Source organism: Spodoptera frugiperda, chromosome 28 (genome assembly GCF_023101765.2).
Source record: "Spodoptera frugiperda isolate SF20-4 chromosome 28, AGI-APGP_CSIRO_Sfru_2.0, whole genome shotgun sequence".
Lineage (NCBI taxonomy): Eukaryota > Metazoa > Arthropoda > Insecta > Lepidoptera > Noctuidae > Spodoptera > Spodoptera frugiperda.
The window spans coordinates 8573776-8594293 of record NC_064239.1 but is presented as its reverse complement, the minus strand read 5'-3'; the positions used below and the strand labels follow the sequence as shown (position 1 = coordinate 8594293).

General features: G+C 32.5%; 2 protein-coding genes across 2 annotated transcripts in view; one reads left to right on the top strand and one right to left on the bottom strand.

Annotated features, from left to right (window-relative positions):
* Positions 1-230: 230 nt before the first annotated feature.
* Positions 231-3192, bottom strand: LOC118264914 (uncharacterized). Its single transcript, XM_035577574.2, has 4 exons — positions 3099-3192; positions 938-983; positions 698-843; positions 231-412 (listed from the first exon to the last, which is right to left on the bottom strand). The coding sequence occupies exons 1-4, from the start codon at positions 3133-3135 to the stop codon at positions 294-296; spliced, it is 348 nt and encodes a 115-aa protein (XP_035433467.2). The 5' UTR covers positions 3136-3192; the 3' UTR covers positions 231-293.
* A 7223-nt stretch (positions 3193-10415) lies between these two features.
* The window catches only part of LOC118264915 (neural cell adhesion molecule 2), a 161081-nt gene continuing 150978 nt past the window's right edge, over positions 10416-20518 (top strand). The window contains exon 1 of the mRNA XM_035577575.2: positions 10416-10643. Within this exon, the coding sequence (XP_035433468.2) occupies positions 10595-10643 (49 nt within the window). The 5' untranslated portion in view covers positions 10416-10594. The remainder of the gene's footprint in view (positions 10644-20518) is intronic.

Below are 20518 nucleotides of genomic sequence, written 5' to 3'. Positions count from 1 at the left end.
ACCCGACTCGTACACTTAATTATTTTAACTCGCAAGATCAACCGACTATCTTAATTATTATTCACTATTAAATTATTACAACTATAACAACATTATTAATAAACAACAAAATAACAAATATTTATAATTAGGTATAATTATGTATGTTTTGATTTTAAATGCTTGGTATTAGGTAAGAAATAAGTATCACATGACGTCACATCCGTTTGATCTCAGATAAAAGTAATGTCTAATTTCATAGCATTTAATCAGGTGAGTATTAATTATTCTTTAAAATGTTACAAATATTGACGTTAATTAAATATTAGGCTTACAATAGGTACAGATTGCCTTGCAGAAGCATATCCCTGATTTGCTTCTCTGCTCCAGTCAACCACGATAACGTTGTGTGGTGTTTGATGATCGAGGATAGCTAAACAAAAGAGAACGGTAGGGTTAGTGCGGAAAATCACTAGTCTCTTTTTGAACGGCTTAGCATGTTATTAGTAGAACCGAGAAGAGCTAGAAATACTTCAGGATTTCTTTTCCAAAAAATACAATAGTAACCTTATCGAATGGTGTGGTTTCAGTTACGTTGTATTTATATTTATTTTACTAAAGAAATTCGCATATTCCATACTATTTCATTAGTGTCTTAGACCAAATTTTTTTTGTAAATTGCAAATATTATTATGCATGTTGGGTTCATAAAACTTACCATTCTTGATTAAAGTATTGAAGTCATTGTTAGCATCACCGTGGTGCCCATGAACTAGAATGACGGTGTTGTCAGTTATTTTGAAATTAGTGTATCTTGAAAGTGGCGCGCTGGGGTCCAATTTTTCCGGGACAAGCTTGTTTTCCCTTTGAAGAAAATAAAAATTTAGATCAGATCAATACAAAGGTACTAATGTATGCAAGGTTATTTTATTATTATTAATTAATATTATTTACTTACAATGTGTATAATAAATAGGTGTTGGATGCAGTTGCTGAACAGCTCACTGAAAAGATAAATTATGGTTAAAATCTATACATATAATAAAATCGTAGAAAAGTGCTGTCTGTACATTGAAAATAAAAATAAAAAAAATAGCAGGGGTTACTGTTATGTCGATGTCGAACCCAAAAATGTAATTAACTTTTTTTTTGTCTGTTTGTCTGTTTGTCTGTTTGTCTGTTTGTCTGTTTGTCTGTTTGTCTGTTTGTCTGTTTGTCTGTTTGTCTGTTTGTCTGTTTGTCTGTTTGTCTGTTTGTCTGTTTGTCTGTTCGTCTGTGCGCGCTAATCTCAGAAACGGCTGATCCGAGTTGGATGCGGTTTTCACGAATATATTGTGGGATGCTTAAATTTACATTTAGTGTTTGTTTCATGTCAATCGGTTCATAAATAAAAAAGTTATGTCAAATTAAAGAATCACGTCGAACATTCTATGCTTATACCATTAATCTCCGCAACTATTTGACGGATTTGGTTGAAATTTGGTACAGATATAGTTTAGAACCTTAGAAAGGACATAGATATATATTTTTATTTCAAAAATCAAAAAATAAAAATAAGAAATAAATTATTTATAAATAATTCTATGTCGATCGTTACACGACTTCGGTTCATGTTATTGTTTTAATTTATCGAAAAAAGTAAATAAATAGTAAAAAGGTATGAAAAAAATAATATCAATATAATAAAACATTTAGTACAAAGAAAATGCTCTAACGGAGTATAGATAATTCTATGTCGATCGTTACACGACTTCGGTTCATGTTATTGTTTTAATTCATCGAAAAAAGTAAATAAATAGTAAAAAGGTATGAAAAAAATAATATCAATATAATTAAACTTTTAGTACAAAGAAAATGCCCGAACGGAGTATAAATAAATAATCCAAGTTGTCTTTATCCTCGATAGATGGCGTTGGGATCGAAATAGATCGCGCTATGGTTTCGTTACATTCATTTGGTTGGGTATCGGCCGAGCGCTTCGGTACTATCGTAGAAAAAGTGTATTATCAGTCGTATGATTATTTGTCTGTAGTGGTCCTGCTGTTTCGTATATTCTAAATTGGTTTCGTTGTATTTGTCAATTAATAAGTTTATTTGTTGGGTTTTCCTGGTTTTTTGGTTAAACTATTTAACGTAGGTTTAGTTTGATATCGATTATTAGTAGTTACTGTAGTTAGTTTTTTTAATAAAATTGTAAGTCTAATTTTTTTTTTAATTAGATTAGATTTAAGTCGTTTCTTTTAAATTATTTAGTTTAAGCTTGGTTATTATAGCATAGAGGATAGGTTGTAATATAGTTTCTTTTTTAATTGTTATAAATTCGTAATTCGTAGCTTTCTTTAGTTTTAAGTTAGTTTAAGTCCGTTTTTAAACTATTTTTTCAATGCCCTAAGTGAGTATACATCTATTAAATTCAAACGCAGAGCTCATTATGTTGATTTTTGAAGAGTTCCCTGGAATATCTTCCACATCTCATTTTTGAAGAGATCCCGCGAGATCGGGAACTATGTGGTTAAAACCAAAAATTTGCCGGAAGTCACTATTCCACGCGAACGAAGTCGCGGGCAAAAGCTAGTGTAACAATAAAACTCTCGCTACATACAATATTTTTAATTTAGATGAGATGGAATCTACATTTCTTAACTACTCTTTGAAGAAATGAGGTAATATCTAAAAGACTTATGCGATTTTTAAACAAATAATAATACAAACATTAAAAAAAAAAGATTAAAATAGACGAAGTTTTTATTCTGTAAACAGTTTTATAATACAGAGAAGAAGCTTAGAAATCAAACCTTTATGCTCTTATTAACTCATTCATCTCAATAACACATTTTTCTTCCCGGTAAATAGAAGCAAACATATCTTGCTCGGTAGTTGAGCTTTTTTATATGGGTATAAATCGTTACCCCGTACTAGGATTTTCTTTGTCGTGGGTGCGTTTATAAACATACAAGTTCACATACACATGACACCCAGACCCCAAGCAACATTTTGTGAAGTTCACACGAAGAGTTATTCCGTGCGGGATTCGAAAATTCCCGCTAAACGTTGCTTTGCAGCCTTTTAATACTAATGCACAGAAACATTTTGTTCTTCTGATCTGAATAAAATCTCACCTGCTAGAGCAGCCAAAACAAAAGCTTGTTTGAACATCTTGCTTGATCAACTATTCCTGACTGATGATGAATGTCGAAACCATTTGGTTTTTATTCTCAGCTTCCTATCAGATAAATACTAGTAATTAATGTTCTTACTTAGTACAGTTGAATTAAGAGCCTTATCAGTAACTCTTTGATTAATCGTTTATGGAAATATTTTGTTTGCATGTTTTTCCTTGTTTATGTAAAGGGTTTTCATTTGTTTTAAGTGTGAATAAATAATTAATATTAAAATAATTATGTTTTTCTTGTAAGAAAGACATTAGATTGATAATTAGAATAAGTTATTTAGTGTCAGTAGCTTATAATCTATTATTATTGAAACTATAACTGAATTACTCGCTTTTTCCACTATAAACGAGACTTCTACTAATAAAACTCTTCCTTTGCATTCTATAAATGAAATCACCGGGTGTGGTTTGCATGTAATAGGTTTAAAGGAAGATCCGAGAGCATTTTAAGAAGAATGTTTCTTAATTCTAAAGAGTAGATTTTAAGGAGTTTTAGAAATATAATCGTAGAGTATTGACATTACTAGAAAACACAATTCCCATGCAATCTTCATAGACTTACAAAAAATAGATTATAATCACATAACATTTATGTTTTCCTTCAATTCTATAGGTACTTACTACAGAATTTGAGGAAAATGTCTGATTTAAAATTTATCGATTTCTAAATCATGGAATATATTATTTTTCTATCAGACTTAAGATAAGGTCAAGAATGAAATAGTATTATTTACTATGTTACAAATAACGTAGTCTGTTAAGGAAAAATACAAACAACATTTAGTGGATGAGCTGTTATTTTGTGTTCTTGTGAGATTTACCGCTTACATAACAACTTTTTTGTAACTTGTTTAAGATATGTTTACAACAAAATTGTGATGTAATAGACGAGTATTGTCACTAATTTTTGCACTTCGATCTTAGAAGACCGGAGCTACGGACTGTATAGCGGGTTTACCATGGCCCGAAAAGCTGGAGTAGGAACGAGGTGGTTTTTAGTCAGTAAGATTCTGACTCCACCTCTCGCCTCACCCAAGGTGGAAGAAGTCATTGGATGATTTTCCCCACTCAAACAAAAAAAAAAAGACTAAAGAAGAACATTGAGTGAATTTCAGTGGGTATTTAAAAGAAGTGCTAGTAAAAACCAGGCGGATACACAGATATATTTGTAAAACTGACAAGTTTTACGCAGCAATCGGATACTTAACCCACATATTCAAACACAAAAACAGACCACGAACAATTCATACCCAAGATAAAAGCTTACAAAATGTCTGTTCAAAAAAAGTTCCCATTCCTTGTTCACGTTTCCTGTAAAGCCATTACTTATGCCAGCGTGGGCCATTTAATGACTTACCTGTGTAGCAACAGGCTGTGGTCGAAGCCCTAAAAAGGGTCGCGACCCCCAAGCAATTTAGCCTTATGACACCAAAAGGGTGCGTAAGTCGACCCGCGGTAATTGCACATAGTGGCATTAATGTAACATTGCTTCCTTATTGCTATAACTTATAGACATGTTCTGTCATTTTAGAGATGTACTCGTATCTAATGGAATGATGTTTAGAGAATAGGGTAGATGACAAATTTTTATTTTAATGTCCGTCTTGTAGATTGTTTAAAAATATTAGATACGTAATTTTTATTTAATAACGGAAACAAATACTTTCGATTTGAAATATCGCGTGCCGTCACCTTTAGGTACGTTTTATAAGTAGAAATGAAATATTTGCTCCCATTCCTAAACTTTGATTCGTTTTATCTTAGCGTGGTTATCGTATATGACAAAATATAAAATACGTGTTTAATACTTTTTCATTGCCTAATTGACTAAGTAGATTTATAATTTTTATATCCTCATCTCCCTCCCCAAAATCATCCCTATTGTTTCTTTTAAAACGGGTTGGTAGAAGTATGTCTTTAGAGATATCTCTTAACAGGCATAGTACTATGGAGATCCAGGCAGATCTATTAGAGGACCCGGTGCCCCTTAAAGGCGATGAGGGGGGGGGGGTTTAGTGAGCTAAAAATCCCACACTTCCTAGTCTTTCTCCCCAAAAAGCGAGGCGCTTTTTGAAGGAAGAACTACGTAGTATTCATAGTACCTAATAGTTATGGTGGCCCGAAAGCTAAGGCGTGGGGACATGCATGAGTTAGGGCGTGGGTTCGAAACTTGGCAAGTACCAATATGACATTTTCCGAGTTATAGATTATAAGTACCTACGTACTTTCTTAGATTATAAGTATATAGACATCACAGGCATAATACAATGAAGAAAAATATCAAAACCCGGACTTATAATATAAAATAGTAGTTATTTATGGAATATTACTTATATCCTCATTTGATTTAGGTTTATTAAATAGCTTCAACAAATCTGACTTTCCTGTTTTGTTTCTTGTAATGGTATTATTCTGTGTATTATATATTAAACATTTTAAGTATTGTAATTAATAGTAATATAATACCTCTTAAGTGAATAAATTAAATGAAATATAACTAACGTTAGTTATTACGGATGCATATTATCTGTAGAGGAAACGTTAGCAGGACATATACTTTTATTTTTTTATTATTGTATATAAATTAATATTTTGTTTCGTTTGCTCGTTCTGCATCACCCAATGGTTGACTATCAGAGAATGCCCATAGCATTAAGTTCACAAATTTCACAGTGTTTGTGCAATCAAGTTTTAAATAAATAAACATTTCCATTGAAGAATTTGTCATGTCATTATATTTTGTTTAATTATTATCATTATCTACAACACTTTCATAAAGACTCTTTTATACCAGACTTAAGGTACCAATACGGTATATTTAGCAACAAATCATATATGGTTCAATTGAGGAGCAATTTACGAGTTCTATTATAGGTCAGCGTCTACAGGATTGACGCATACAGCAAGAAACTTGGCAGTCTCTTAGTGTGTCTCTTCCAAGTGGTATAAGTTATGAGGGCCACTCACTCGCTGACCCAAAATTACTTGGCAGACAGTGGCATACTGGCATTGCTTGTAGATAGTTCAGTTTAACTTAACGAATAAGGATAAATAAGTGCATATATTGTATAATATTATGTGCTAAGATTTTTTTACCCGGCTGTAGTTCCTTAATGTAGGATATTAATAGTAGTAATGTATTTACAACCAGGAAATCTCATATAATGATTCTTTACAGGAATCCGCAAAGATCCACGGATGTTCAACACATTTTTGTGCCGCTAAAAAGTCGAAAACGATTGTACCTACGAGTATTAAGCATTTTTATTCTGAATGGTAAGATAGAGTAAAAATACAATATTATGGTTCTATTTTTATAACAACTATCATGATACTTAATTAATTAAAAATAACTGTTTATTTACATACTCGTAGAAACTGGTAGAGCTTTTCTCAGTATATTTACGTGAGTAAACCGTTATTTTTAGTTAATTATGATTGACATTTGTAAACAATAAATAACTACTTAATACGTGGTTTTATTTATTGTTAGTAAGTGGGATTTTTTGGTGTATACCGTAGGGTAAACAAGCAGACGGATCACCTGATGGTAAGCAATCGCCGTCGCCCGAAACACAAGAGGCGTTATAAGTGTATTGCTGGCCTTTTAGGGGTTTGGAATTTAAGGGTTGTTGGGGAATTGGAAAGATTAGGAAGGGGGGTAATTGGGCCTCCGGTAACCTCGGTCACTCATATAACGAAACACAACGCAAGCGTTGCTTTATGTCGGTTTTCTGTGAGGCCGTGGTATCTCTTCGGTCGAGCCGGCCCATTTGTGCCTAAGTAAGACTATGACTCTCCCACACTTAAAGCTGGAATTGACTTGTATTTTCTTCATAACCTGTACCTGTATATGTCAATTTCCTATCATCTAATTGAGAAAACGATTTACAAAAAAAATAATTAATGTAACACAAAATGAAACAGGTTTTATTTTAGATGACCGTAATTTAGTTATCTAAAGTGAGTTATTCTTTGGTATTACAAGTTTCTTATCTTATTTATAAATAAAATTCGATTTAATTTAAAATCTGTTGATTGTGCTGATGTAAATAATCTGATCTGAGTAATTAATATTTTCATTCTTGTTGCATTCGTCATGGTGACAGGATGCAGATTATTAATAGTGAACTGTGTGTTTTTTAGATGTAAAATTGTTCTTATTTCTGATTATTTTGTAAAAAAACATATAGTTTCTTAGCTTTTCTTATTTTAAAACATATTTTTATTTTATTTATTCTTTTATTCTAAAAATGGTGCAGGAATGATCCACAAATTTTATTTTGTTTTATTTGATCGCTATTGTGAAAAAATGCAAGAAATAAATTAATAATACTAATGATACATAGCTGTATTTCTAGGCTCTAGGCATGCATCAGGTATCTATAAGGTAGTTGAAACTTCCTGCATATTTATTACTATAAATGGTGACACTAATTAGTATTTTATATCTACAATTATTTACTATTATTATTAGGTTTGGTGCCCGTTGGCACCTTCCCTCTCTAGTATGGTGTTAAAGTGGATAATGAATATGAAGTTAAGAAGGATACCTACATTTATACTTCTCAACTACCACCATATTGTGCGCAGTTTGGTTATCAAAGAAAATCAATGGTATATTTTACTTATTTCACTATCAGAACTTTTAGTACTTCGGTTAAGTCGCGTGCCCATTTTTGCCTCAATTTAAGATATTTAAATTATGTACCTAATGTAAATTACTAAAGATATTTTAAGGTACGACCCCTCCTAAATTATAAGGTACGTGTAAACTAAGATAGGTAACATAAAACGTATTTTTTTGTTTTCACCAACCTATAAGTGACACATAACAGTACAAACAAGGGGTCAATTTAGGTGCTACGTCACGCAAAGCGACTTTTAGGTAAGTAACAGTTTAGTTGTGAATGGTGGAAACAGTCATTAGTCGCAAGGTGTATGCCAAAACTAGAACACATTTCAAAATCAAACTTAGATATCACGGATTTAGAAATTGATTACTATATAGAAATTCCATTTCTATTTAATAGTGGTAACAGAAAGCGGTAGGTCAAATGATTATTAATGATTTTGAAGAATGTTCTGTTATTAAATCCAAATATTAACTAAACTAGTGACTCGGCCCAGCTTCGCATGGGTGCAATGGTGATATATTATGCATGTATTATACATAAAAATCTATCTTGATTCACTCTATCTATTAAAGAAAATCGCATCAAAATCCGTTGCGTAGTTTTAAGCATACAAAGGGACATAGGGACCGAGAAAGCGACTTCGTTTTATACTATGTAGTGATATTTAGTGTTTTGAAGGTTTCACGTTTTTTTAATAGTGATGCAAAAAACTAAAATGCGGAGTCATTCATGACGTAAATGCATTTTTACCTATCTTTACATGGAATTATTGCCTTAACTGAAGGAAATAAATAAATTAATCTATCGAATAACCTCAAGTTGCATTCGTTTCTTATCATTGCTTTAATCCTACCTTATTATTGATATTCTGAATAAAAAGAGTTCAGATTACGTTATTTTCCTCATTAATTTCTCAATCAGAGATAAATATTACGTGTGTTAAATCAAAAGTATTAATTGGTTGATAATTATAATACAAGTAGCTTTGTTATCTGATAACGTTGATTGATTCTGTCGCCAGCTGTTTTTACGCGAAACATTTTTAAGGAAGAACGCAGTATTATTAAATTTTATCTTTTTTTATAAATATACATAGATATTAATATAATCGTATAGGTCTTTTCTTATAATGAGAAAAGGAAAAAATATGTAAAACTCTTAAGACAAAGAATTGATCACAATAATATTATAATTATTTTGTACTAATATTCTTGTAGACTTGTCGATATTGGCAATATATTAAATAAGGGTTTAATTAAATTACAGACGAGCTTGCATGGAAAGACTGATGGATGTTGATGAAGCGAAAGAGGTATTTACATACCTCATTGCTCCGATTCTTACGAATCGTAGCTATTGGCGTTCCGTTGTCTCTGTCTACCCTCATGAGAGACAGGCGTATGGTTATATATTCTTTTAATGCCTATAAATAACAGTTTTCCTTTTTTATAGAACGGTAAAAATTGATCAACCACCAACATAAAAAATCTATTATTAAAAAAAAAATCAACGTATATAAAGCACCTCAATATCTTTCTAAAGACAAACTACACTACTTTGACCATTTACTCTTCTTGTCACTTTTACTACTTAAAAAATTCAAATTTAAAATCTCAAGAAGACCCTGAACTATTAAATTAAACCGAAACATTTTGCTCCATCACGCTTACGACTCAACAAACTCAAGATTAGTCTTGTAATTATAAACAACACCTTAATAAGACCACTTTGAAAATTATCCCCAAAATTGAGCAGGCTACATAAGTTTAATATTTCAATATAATAGTCTTTAAATTGTTAAAAGTTATGAGATAGGGAAGGTTCATATTGCGAACAGATTTCAAAGAAGCCGTCATTGTACTGCAGACTAACTTTAGTTAAAGTTTCATGTACGTACTGTGGCATGTGTTCTACACTTTGATCGTAATTTTGTAAGTAGGTAATTTTGTTTTGATAATCTTGATTTTTCTAGTGTTACTAAGTGAGAATAGATTTTTAAAAACACTCTATTTAGGCGTTTTTTTATGTGCTCTACATATTTTTTTACAAATACATACACGACTAAGTGGCTCAGCCAAAGCTAGGAAAACCGATTGTAAATCGCAGAAAGAATTGTTACAAGTAGGAATTGAAACCATTACTTATAATGCACCAGGCGGGTACCCAGCCACTGCACCAACTAACACTGTAGTAAGTTAATAGAAAAACCATGAATATTAAGTATAAAAAGAAAAAGAGATTAAATGGACACGTTAGACTTATTTTATTTTAAGCTAATCTAAACATTGTTTTATTCGTACTTAAATTAGTATTTAAAAGAAAATAATCATGAAAACATTTTAATCATTATTCATACAAATATTACCAAACAGAATTGTGTAATTCATGTAGAGTCCAAACTTTTAAGACCTCGTTCATATTTTAAAAGTTATAAAGTTAAAAGTATTTTACATATTTTTATTTCTAAATATATTTAACTGAGAACAACAACTATTTGAATAAATTATTAGTTTGCAAAAATAAAAGAAATTTAAATGCATTTTTATTATCATTTTAATAGAGGGGGAGGTCATTAGTTCGCGCATGCGTGTCAAAAGGTTGCGAGTTCGTTCCTGCCGGATGACCGCGGTGCTCGCTAGTTCATCGCTCGGTACCGTTGCAGACTGCCGTATCCAGTCTCCCACTTCACTTCTCCGCGTAAAAGTTTCCTCAATACAGCAAAGGAATAGTAGAAGTTGAGTACATTGTACGTCCCTCAAGTTATCTATGTCGTGTATTGTGTAAGTTCTGTTTGAGAAAAGTCAACATGCGGTGGTGTTTTCCAGTAGTTTTGTTCTTCGCCTTAGTTTGTTCAGGTAAGAAAACTTTTACTTCGAAATTAACTTTTAAACTAAGTTTAGTTTTAGTTATAAGTTTTGCGTTGATAAGGATGGAATATAAGTTAATTTTTTGCGCACCTACTAACCTACTTATGGTTGTCAATTTAATCGTTTGACGTAAGAATATTAGAGAAAACCTTGAGTCCGAATTTATTTAACGAACGTTAGAAACGTCTAGTGATTGAATACGCCTTGAAATGTTTTTGCACATCATTGATTTGTTTTGCATTGATGTCACAAGTGATAAACTTGCGTGTATTTATCGAAAGGTCAATAAGTAATTAAATGTAATGATATAAAATAAGACAGACATATGTAACTTAAACACTTTATGTATTAATTTATTCATGTGGCTGTGTAGGTAATTAGAAATCTATGACTTTTGTGTCTCCATAAACAAATATTCTTGTCTTGACTGTAATATACATGTCCCACAAAAGGAATCGCGTTGTGGAATCAAAGAACATTCAAGTCACGTATACTTCAAGGAACCCTTCAGCGCATCCATCACCATCAAATTATTGAGAGAAATCCAATTTTTTCACACATGTCTTTGACATGCTTAAACATACTAGTGGTCGCCTAGTGGTCGAGAAATTCGACCATATACGATTTAATTTACAATACCACTTAACATACGTTCAAGGATAATTTTTATTTAACTCAAACTCAAACAAACTCTATTCATATGACACGTGAGAATATCATCGCAATGTCTATCGATTTTGACGTTTTGTCAAGTACGATCAGATACTATGCATGTGTGTGTAATGTTTTATTTATTGATTTAATGTACTTTATAAGCATTATTTTTGAAAAATATTAGCGTTCTGTACTTCTCCTACACATAAACTATAAGTGTACCAAATTTTATGCTCCTACGTCCGCGCAATTTTCGTAAAAAGCGGTCCAAACTTTTTACATCACGTATTAATATATAGATTTTTTACAGTGAGAAAATTAGCAGCATTTTAATCAGAGTTTTATATTGACATGATTAATTTTCAAACAACCTGTATGTGTTCTTTTTACAAAATGCGGATAGTTTTTTTTTTATTTTAAACTTGCATTGTAAAATACATTGCATGATTAACGGAACAAGGTTGAAAATGCAATATCATGTCGGATACGTAAATTATTTTCATAAAAAAATCAATTTCAATAGTCTCATATTCGTACTAACAAAACATATTTTCAATTTTGAAATGTATGTAGTGTCGGTTTTAGATAGGTAGGTATAATGAATATGACATTTCATGGAACAGAGAATCATCTTGGTTGGAATTAATTGGAGTCTGTGTTACATTTCAATGCGATAGCTGAGTTTCAGTGGTTATAATGCACCAATACATATGACATGTGTGAAATAACACTCTTGCTATTTCAGACTCTTATTAGAAACTATGTGACGTCAATGAATTTAATAAAGTTCATACATAACATACAGCATTTATGTTGATTAAAACCATCTGTCTCATTGGTTGCTATTTCACGGGTTTTAATTGGACAGTTGGACACCTAAGTCAAACCAAGTCCTCGTTTTTTTAATCTTACTAATATTATAAATGCGAACGTTTGTGAGTTTGTGTGTATGTTTGTTACTCAATCATGTCAAAATGGGTGAAGGGATCGGGATGAAATTTGGAACAGGCATAGATAATGGTCTGGAATAACACATAGGATACGTTTTATCCCACGGGACCGTGGGCGAAGCCGCTGGCAGAAGCTAGTTTTTTTTTTTTCAAATTGTTAGTAACTTTGTAAGTGGTTATGCAATAGGTGTGCCATTTGAGACCAAAACTCCATTGATTTAAACTTAAAGTAGTAGGAAAATAAGTGAAAAATATATACCTAGCTACCATTTCTGGTATTAAAAAAAAATGATGTTCCAGAGAAAGAATGAATGATACTCAGAAGCGTATTTAATTGACAGGTCAGCCGGTGTGTCAATTATAGTTCGTTCAACTAATGAGGTTACGCACCAATAAAATTCATGGTGAATGACGCGATGACGCTATAAATATACCATAAATTCACGCCGGTCCTTTATTTCTCGAAGGGAAGGGCAGAACTGTCAGTAAATTCGTATCGTTGTCGGTTATATAATAATAGTTATGGTAAGTACGGATTGTATGGAGCCAGCTGTAGTAGTTAAAAAAGCATACAAAAAAATTAAATGCTATGGCTTAATTAAATGCATATATTGTTGCGATATTGTATCGTGTATCGATTGGGTTTTTAGTAAAATATAATACGTTTACATTGTAATAGTAATTTGAGTATAATTTTATTGTTCGGTCCTATCACACACAACGATTTTTTTCAGACAACTTTTGATCTGGGAATGGAATAATTTTATTTCTTTATTAATTAAAAGACAGACTTTACACTGATATTTAGAACAATAAATCTATAGACGTTATACGATTGTACATACCCTGTATATGAGCCATATTTGTTCATATAACATTAATTTATGCGCAAGAAATCCTCGTTATCATTACAAACACGATTGTGATAACTATGTTTATTTTACCCCAGGCCTTCGACCTACGTAAAACCCCTAATTTTTATCTCTACTGGGTACTGGGCGATGGGTAAATCCGCAACCTCTATATCACTTTGGATTGACCTCAATCAAGTCCGACAAAATAGGATTTCCCGTTTAGGATTTACTTTAAGCATAAACTGGAGTTTAAACTAAGCCTATTTGTAGGTTTTACACGCAGACAAAGATTATTCTTAACGTTTAATTTTTCAGTGGACCACTTTTTACGGCTTTTCTCTTTCACTGACGAGCTCTTTTGAATGACTTAAACATATTTCTTTTTATTTTGTAAGTTGACCTCTAGACACTGTTGTTATTTCCAGATAACCCAAATAAATTGCACTACATTTTGACTAATTATTTTTGTGATAGTACCTATAAACATTTAATTAATGTGTTACAAGATTGGCAGATAAAATAGAGTTCATATCCCAATGTTACGTGTGTAAATGAGAATTTATGTTAAGAATTGAGAAGAACAAAAAAAATTACAACAAAGAACTTAACGTACAGCTGTATCTCTTACTGAATTTTAAAAATGAAATCACTCACTAAATTATAGAGGAAAAATGAAAAAATAACCACTTTCCTGGCAAAGCGGATCCCATAGAAAATAAAAAGACTTCAGACATTAAAGATGCTGCCAAACGAAAATGAATCATTAGTTACACATCATTAGATCGGTTATGAATATGCAGTATTGAGTACATACACCATTAGAGTGCCAGTTTCCGAAGTTTGAGCATACAGTACAGTCACGCTCAAAGTTATGCAATTAGTGGTATTGACAAAGACCTATAAGGTTCACCCAACTGTTGGTGCACAAGCCACTGATGGGTAATTGTGAGTTGCGGTTAATATCACGACATCTAGTAGAGTTAATGAGATGCAAGGTCAAGGCTTGTAAGATATACCTAGGTAGATAAACATATCTCTGAACTAATTTCTCTTTCTCTCTCTCTCTCTCTCTCTCTATCTCTTTCTCTCTCTCTCTCTCTGTCTCTCTCTCTATCTCTCTCTCTCTCTCTCTCCATCTCTCTCTCTCTGTCTCTCTTAAAAATATAATCCTAATAATTCTGACCAGGCGGTCTTCATACAAGATATTGTTATTTTCAAAAGCAGCTAAATCATTTTTTTTACATATTCATCCTACTGCTAATCACCTTGCAGAAACCGTAGCTTCACTTAGATGGATCCTTCCGTGTGTGCTTTATTTCGAAGTATAGATACTAAGGTTAATAGCTGTTGTCATTATTTACTAAAACCAGTCAATCAAGTCAAACAGGAGATGAGGAAAACCGATTTCTTTCTTGATCCACTTAGTATTATTTGTAGCCTGTCACCATCAGTGCACTTTTTTATCTCGTGCAAGGTAAACTTGGATTTAAACTGGCCGATCTGCATAATATGACTGTTATTACTATTTCGGTAATAAAAAAACTGATTTGAATAAAAATACCTAATGATAACTTTGTTATTTGAGACCTAATAATATTTACATGTGTCGCATATTATCGGAACAGTATTATCAGTGTCTGTTGAACCTCGTGTGCAATTCTAATAATATAAATTGATTTTGAAACATTTATGTAATGCTGTTGAGACTTAGCTGAAGTTTTTTACTACTTTCTTTAAGAGAGTAGTCACAGTTCCAATTTAAATAAGGCATTACATATTTTGACTGACTGATTAGAAAATATTTCTTTGGTAATACTATTTCTTACTGGTCTATGAATGAATCTTGTTACTTACATATTTGCAACATATTTTACAGGACATTTTTTGGGTTTCATTTCATTAAATGGACGACAATGAATGAATGGATAGAAGGGAATAAACTTTAATTACAATAAAATTATAATGGGAATGTTTTATGGATAGGAAAATGGCTATTATGATACCACATCTAATAAAGCGATAAAAGCGAGAAGGAGCAACAAAATTTGTAATCAGGTCACCATAAAAGGATATAAACCGCCTCTAGATCTCGATAAGCACATTTATCACATTATTTTATCACATTTTTGCCGGCTTCAAGGGAATTAACTTGAACATGATATTTCCCCATCAGTCGTAAAGTGGGTGTGGTTGGCCAAGCCCTAAAGATAATCTGCCATTATGGCCCGGGTCAACGAAACTTACGCAGCCCGTGTTACATTCCTGATGTAATTGAAATTTTCATAAACCCTTATTTGCATAAAAACGTGTATAAACACAACATTGCGCCTTTCATTCCCTAAAGGGTTAAGTGGTAATGTAGTTCAATATTTTTTGCTAATTACGTTATTAGTTTTGGCTGACTGTATTTGTTGTTATCGACTAGCTGACCCGGCAAACTTCGTACTGCCTCAAACATTATTTTCTCACCTTTTAAACCTTCCCTGGACTCGAAAGACCAGGGAAGTCGTGAAAGATTTGAAAATCAAATAATTCAAGACCAAAATTTTCCAAATCGGTCTAGCGGTTCTCGAGTTTTAGCAAGACTAACGAACAGCAATAAATTTTTATACACACCTATAAAATTGTTTAGAACCTTGTTCCATTGATAAACAAAAAAGACAATTTGTCCCTTAACCAGATCCTGTTAAAACTCACGTGTATTTATCTAACCTCTTAAGGGCATCAACGAAGTATTCTCTTAAAACAATAGAACATTCCTAACTGAATATTAACAGAGGTAATAGTTTTACATAGGTACCGACTGGAATATGGTAGGTAGTACCTAGTTATATATATCCCATTACCTTGACTGTTCTCGTATCTTCAATAAAGGTTTTAACCCGTTAAATTTTACGAGGACAGTTTCAATATTTTAGCTCGAGTTCAGTACTCGATGCGCGGTAATCTATGGAGCGGGTTGCAGCGCGCGCGGCGAACTACGATCAAATTGAATTCATTTCAGCAGCCGCACTCCTAATTGGTGACGTGTGATGGCACATGTTAACTGTCTCTTTGTTTCTTTGTTGGCGATAATTAAAATAAAAATGTGTGTTTTTATAGAGAGAATACTTTATTGAAGCTTAGCAGTACTTAGCTAGGTTTTTTTGGTAATGAGTGTGCAGGCGAGTAATACTTCACCATCATTTATAGATTGTGAATTGAACCAGATTTGCAACGTAATTGACTCAGTGTCAACCTAATCCTTTGCTTTTAGCAGATTTTGATAAAAGTTTCTTAGATAAGATTATGTCAGTTGATTGTGAATATTTTTCGTTAAATGGAATACGCAAACGCAACGTCAGGCCTTTTATCCCTGAAGGGGTAGACAGAGGTGTACATTACGACACGTAATGTAGGTACACCCACTTTTCACAATTTTCTGTTACAAGTCCAATGTAATAGGGGATGAGCCTATTGCCATATACTGGGCACAATTCCGTGCTACTACTGAGAACCGAAGAACCGAAAAAAGCAAGGAATAAATTAGGTAATACAAAATATTGTATTAGTAAGTAACTGTAACTTGCATCTTGCTTGTCGTAGAGACAATCAACTATCCATTTGTACTAACCTATACGTAAAGTTGCATTATCACAGAATAATCCAATTATCTTTTTTGCAACTATTTGCACTTAGCGGAAAACTATATCTTATTATTTAATAGTAGGTATACGGTTATGATTGAGTGTGTAACTTCTGCGGATAATGCTCAGACAATCATTTATCTTTCGGTTAACCCGTAGGGATACCGTTAGAAGTGTAGTGGTGCGGAGTCAACAATCAAATATATTTCACTCGCTTACTCTTCCCTGCTCTTTTGATTCATCCATCTTGTTTAATTCATTAATTATAATGTTCTTGGATGAACATCGTTCTTGAGGAACAACTTGCTCTATAAGCAAGCCTTATATGAGCTATACGCTTACTTCGTCAGTACATAGTTATGAGTACCTAAATAAAAAAGTAAGCAAAGTCATAAGTAGAAGTTATACGTATATATTGAGGATCACATAGAGCTTGTCTAGAGAATGCCTACAGAGCGTTTTTCGAATGATTCTAGCTAATGTTAAGTGGATATCGATTTGCACAAAATGGACTGATTAATGTGTCTGGTCTAAATACATAACAATCAAAATATATAAGTATTTATGTACACGTTAGTATTGTATGCTGAACTGTTCATGATTCAATGAGTCGACCTAATCGAGTCAAGTAGGTATACTTGTGGCCAAGTGGCCATTATGTATATTATTCGGGAATAGTTAAGTAGGATGATAAATAGGTCGAATTTATCACCAAACGGCCACTAATGAGCTGTATTGTAATGCCTAACATTAGGTTTTGGGATGTGTACCTGTATGATAGATAATCGCCATATTCACTTTGGTAATAAAAAGCATAAGTATATTGAATTGTCCTTTTCGTTTCAGGCGTGACGTCATTGATATGTTTATCTATTAACATAACATAGCACAAGATAGGCTTTATAAAATAAAATATTTTTATTAAGTATAATTCTGTTTTATAAGCCAAGTCAACAGGCTATTTAAAACTGCCTGCCAAACCGCTTATTTGAAGGGAGGGGAGGCCATGAATTTTCAAAACAATGGAGTAACTGAATCTACCCTTTCCGAATACTTTAAAAGGGAAATTTATTACTTTAGCTATGGCAATATCTTTGGTTTCAAAGCTAAGTTATTTTGAAAGTAAAGACATTACAAGTGTCAGGTCATTCGTCTAATTCTGTATTGTGAAGGGCGTTGTTATCACCTGAAACTGGTCTTTTATTACTAAGTCGAAAATAGCACTTGTAAACTAAATTAGGTACTATGTTCTTTAGATACTTGTAGTTCATATTTCACTTATATTTAGTAGGGCTTACACTTTTATCAAGTAGATAAAGTGTGGGTGTGTGAGTGTGTGTGTGGGCAGGGCATAACCTCAGCATGTAGATATATACATCAGAGTCAACCTAATTTGAACTCAAGGGTAAGGTAGACGTGCCCATATACAATGCAGATGAAACACCCACTTCTCACCACATACTGTATTATGACAGTGGGTCATAGACTCTGCACAGATAACTGAAAGAGCTCTAACTATTAGCCATGGAATTCAACCCTCTAGATCCCTTGTATGGCAGTCACACTTACTCACTTGACTGACGAGGCAACCACAGTAGCGAATTTCACTAAGAAAACAAAAGAAATCGTGAGTAAAACTTGTTCCCAATATACTCAGAAGTGCACATACTATGAAGAAGTCAACAAGACCATTCTGTTTTTCTTAAACTCCTCTTGAAAGGAGAAACTTGGACAAATCGACACGAAGTTCTAAGATTAGCGTTAGTACGGACAAAAAGAAGTTGGAACATTTCCTTCTATGTAGTGATTACTTAGTACACTCGAACAACGGGGACTCCACATCTGAAATAAAAGTTCGTAAGTCAAATAATGTATTAGGGGATGGTTTTACGACTATTGTTTTGGAGTTAGGGATTATTTTACAGTTTTTGGCAGCGCTCCTCTGTTCCACTGCGGTGGAATTAATGGCAGTCCTGGATTTGACAATTCCCACCATAACTTTATTTTATACCTATAGCCATTGTTAAGTTAAAAATAATTTTAATTCACGCATTCAAATCGGAGTTTTACGACTTATTTTCTTTTGCCTAGGTTTTCTGGACCATTGATTTCGTTTTATCAAAAGATCTGGGTCATGTATTCATTAAAATGCTCTCGTTTATTGATGAATATGAATAGTTTTTTTTTTTTCTAAATAGGCTCACTTTCTAAGCCCTGTGTTTGAGCAAAAATGATTGAAATCAATTCTGTGAATTCATGATTAGATAGTTTCTTATAATAACTATAATTAATAAAAAGATCTTGGAATCGCTACAGTCTATAAGCATTTTGTGTTCCTAAAATAAATATCGTCTATGAAGATTCTGAGAATCATAGGAAAACTGTACAAAAAGGTTTCATATAAAACGTTATGTCTAGAAAAAGGTTTCATCAATTCCTCTCTAGCTACGCTTACATAAAACAGTGCTCGAAACGAGAGCATACGGATTACGAGTAAGCAATCTAGGAATATAAAATATATTAGGTGCTTATTTCTTATGGCTTATCGTAAAAATAGACCCTCACTATATATGAGCAAGGTTGAAACTTGCTTGCGTAAGATATGGATATACTTTTTCATACTGGAACATCTTTTGCGAATTTTAGGTATAACTAATGTATGTTTTTTTTTCAAAATGATTAATTAGATAATACTAACCAGTCCTATGCGTAATATTTTTTCTAATTTTCCATTTTTTACTTGTTAACTAAGACTCTCTTTATAACTTTTTACCTATTTACAAATAACCCACTATGTAATTTTCTACTTAACATTTTTAGGTACAAGTATTTACTATTTAGTTAAGAAATCAGTCAGAAAACTGAACGATAAAGAGAGAAATGAGATTTAATTTAATATTTTATTTTATTATTTGTCTTGTGTGATAAAAATTGTACAGTTATATTTAATAACAAAACAAATGATTATTATCTCACAAAGACAACCGTCCAATAAAAAACTGCCGTATGTTAAAATCATACCACCAAAAAGCTCAATACCACCCACCACCACCAGTGCAAATTGAAACCATATATCCGGTAAGTTACGGTACATAATTGTGTGGCATGTGGTACATGATTTACTTTACACGAATACTTGTGCTCCAAAACCACGGTACATGGATACAACACAATGTTGCCCAGTGTGAACGATGCTCCACAGCTTTTGTACATATTTTATCCGTATCGGAACTTTGTGCATTGGATCGAGGAGCCTATGTCACCGTTTGGACCGTTAACTATGTACATGGAACTGGTAAAAAAAGGGGGGAAGACTAATTTTTATCTTAATGTCCGTTTTGTAGATTATTTTAAAATATTAGACACGTATTTTTTATTTTCTTACGGAACCAAATACCTTCGAAGATGTGATTTGAAATATCGCAAAACGTCATTGGTATGTTTAATATTTAGAAATGACGTATTTGCTCCAACTAAACTTTCATTAGTTACACCAAATAAATTGTTAATTTTCGTACGCCGTAATCGTCCCTATTGCTAGTTGAGATACGGATACAAGACTTACATTACAAATCAACACAAGATTTTTGTAGATATTCGACAGATTTACACTTTATTTACATAAATAAGTATTACATATTTGACCATTTAGTTTCGCGTGAATAGCAAAGGTATGACACATTATTCATAAAATTTAGGCAACATGAATACTCCAGAACAATACTTCAACATATTCTCTGGGGAACACCAAGCCTGAACTACTACTAATAATGATATAG

What these genes read in the sequence shown, in the direction of transcription:
- LOC118264914 (XM_035577574.2), bottom strand. Translation starts at nt 3,135, where the DNA reads ATGTTCAAACAAGCTTTTGTTTTGGCTGCTCTAGCAG. An exon ending in TGTTTTGGCTGCTCTAGCAG is followed by an intron (nt 984 to 3,098) that starts GTGAGATTTTAT and finishes TTATCTTTTCAG; the next exon opens with TGAGCTGTTCAGCAACTGCA. An exon ending in ACCTATTTATTATACACATT is followed by an intron (nt 844 to 937) that starts GTAAGTAAATAA and finishes TTTTCTTCAAAG; the next exon opens with GGAAAACAAGCTTGTCCCGG.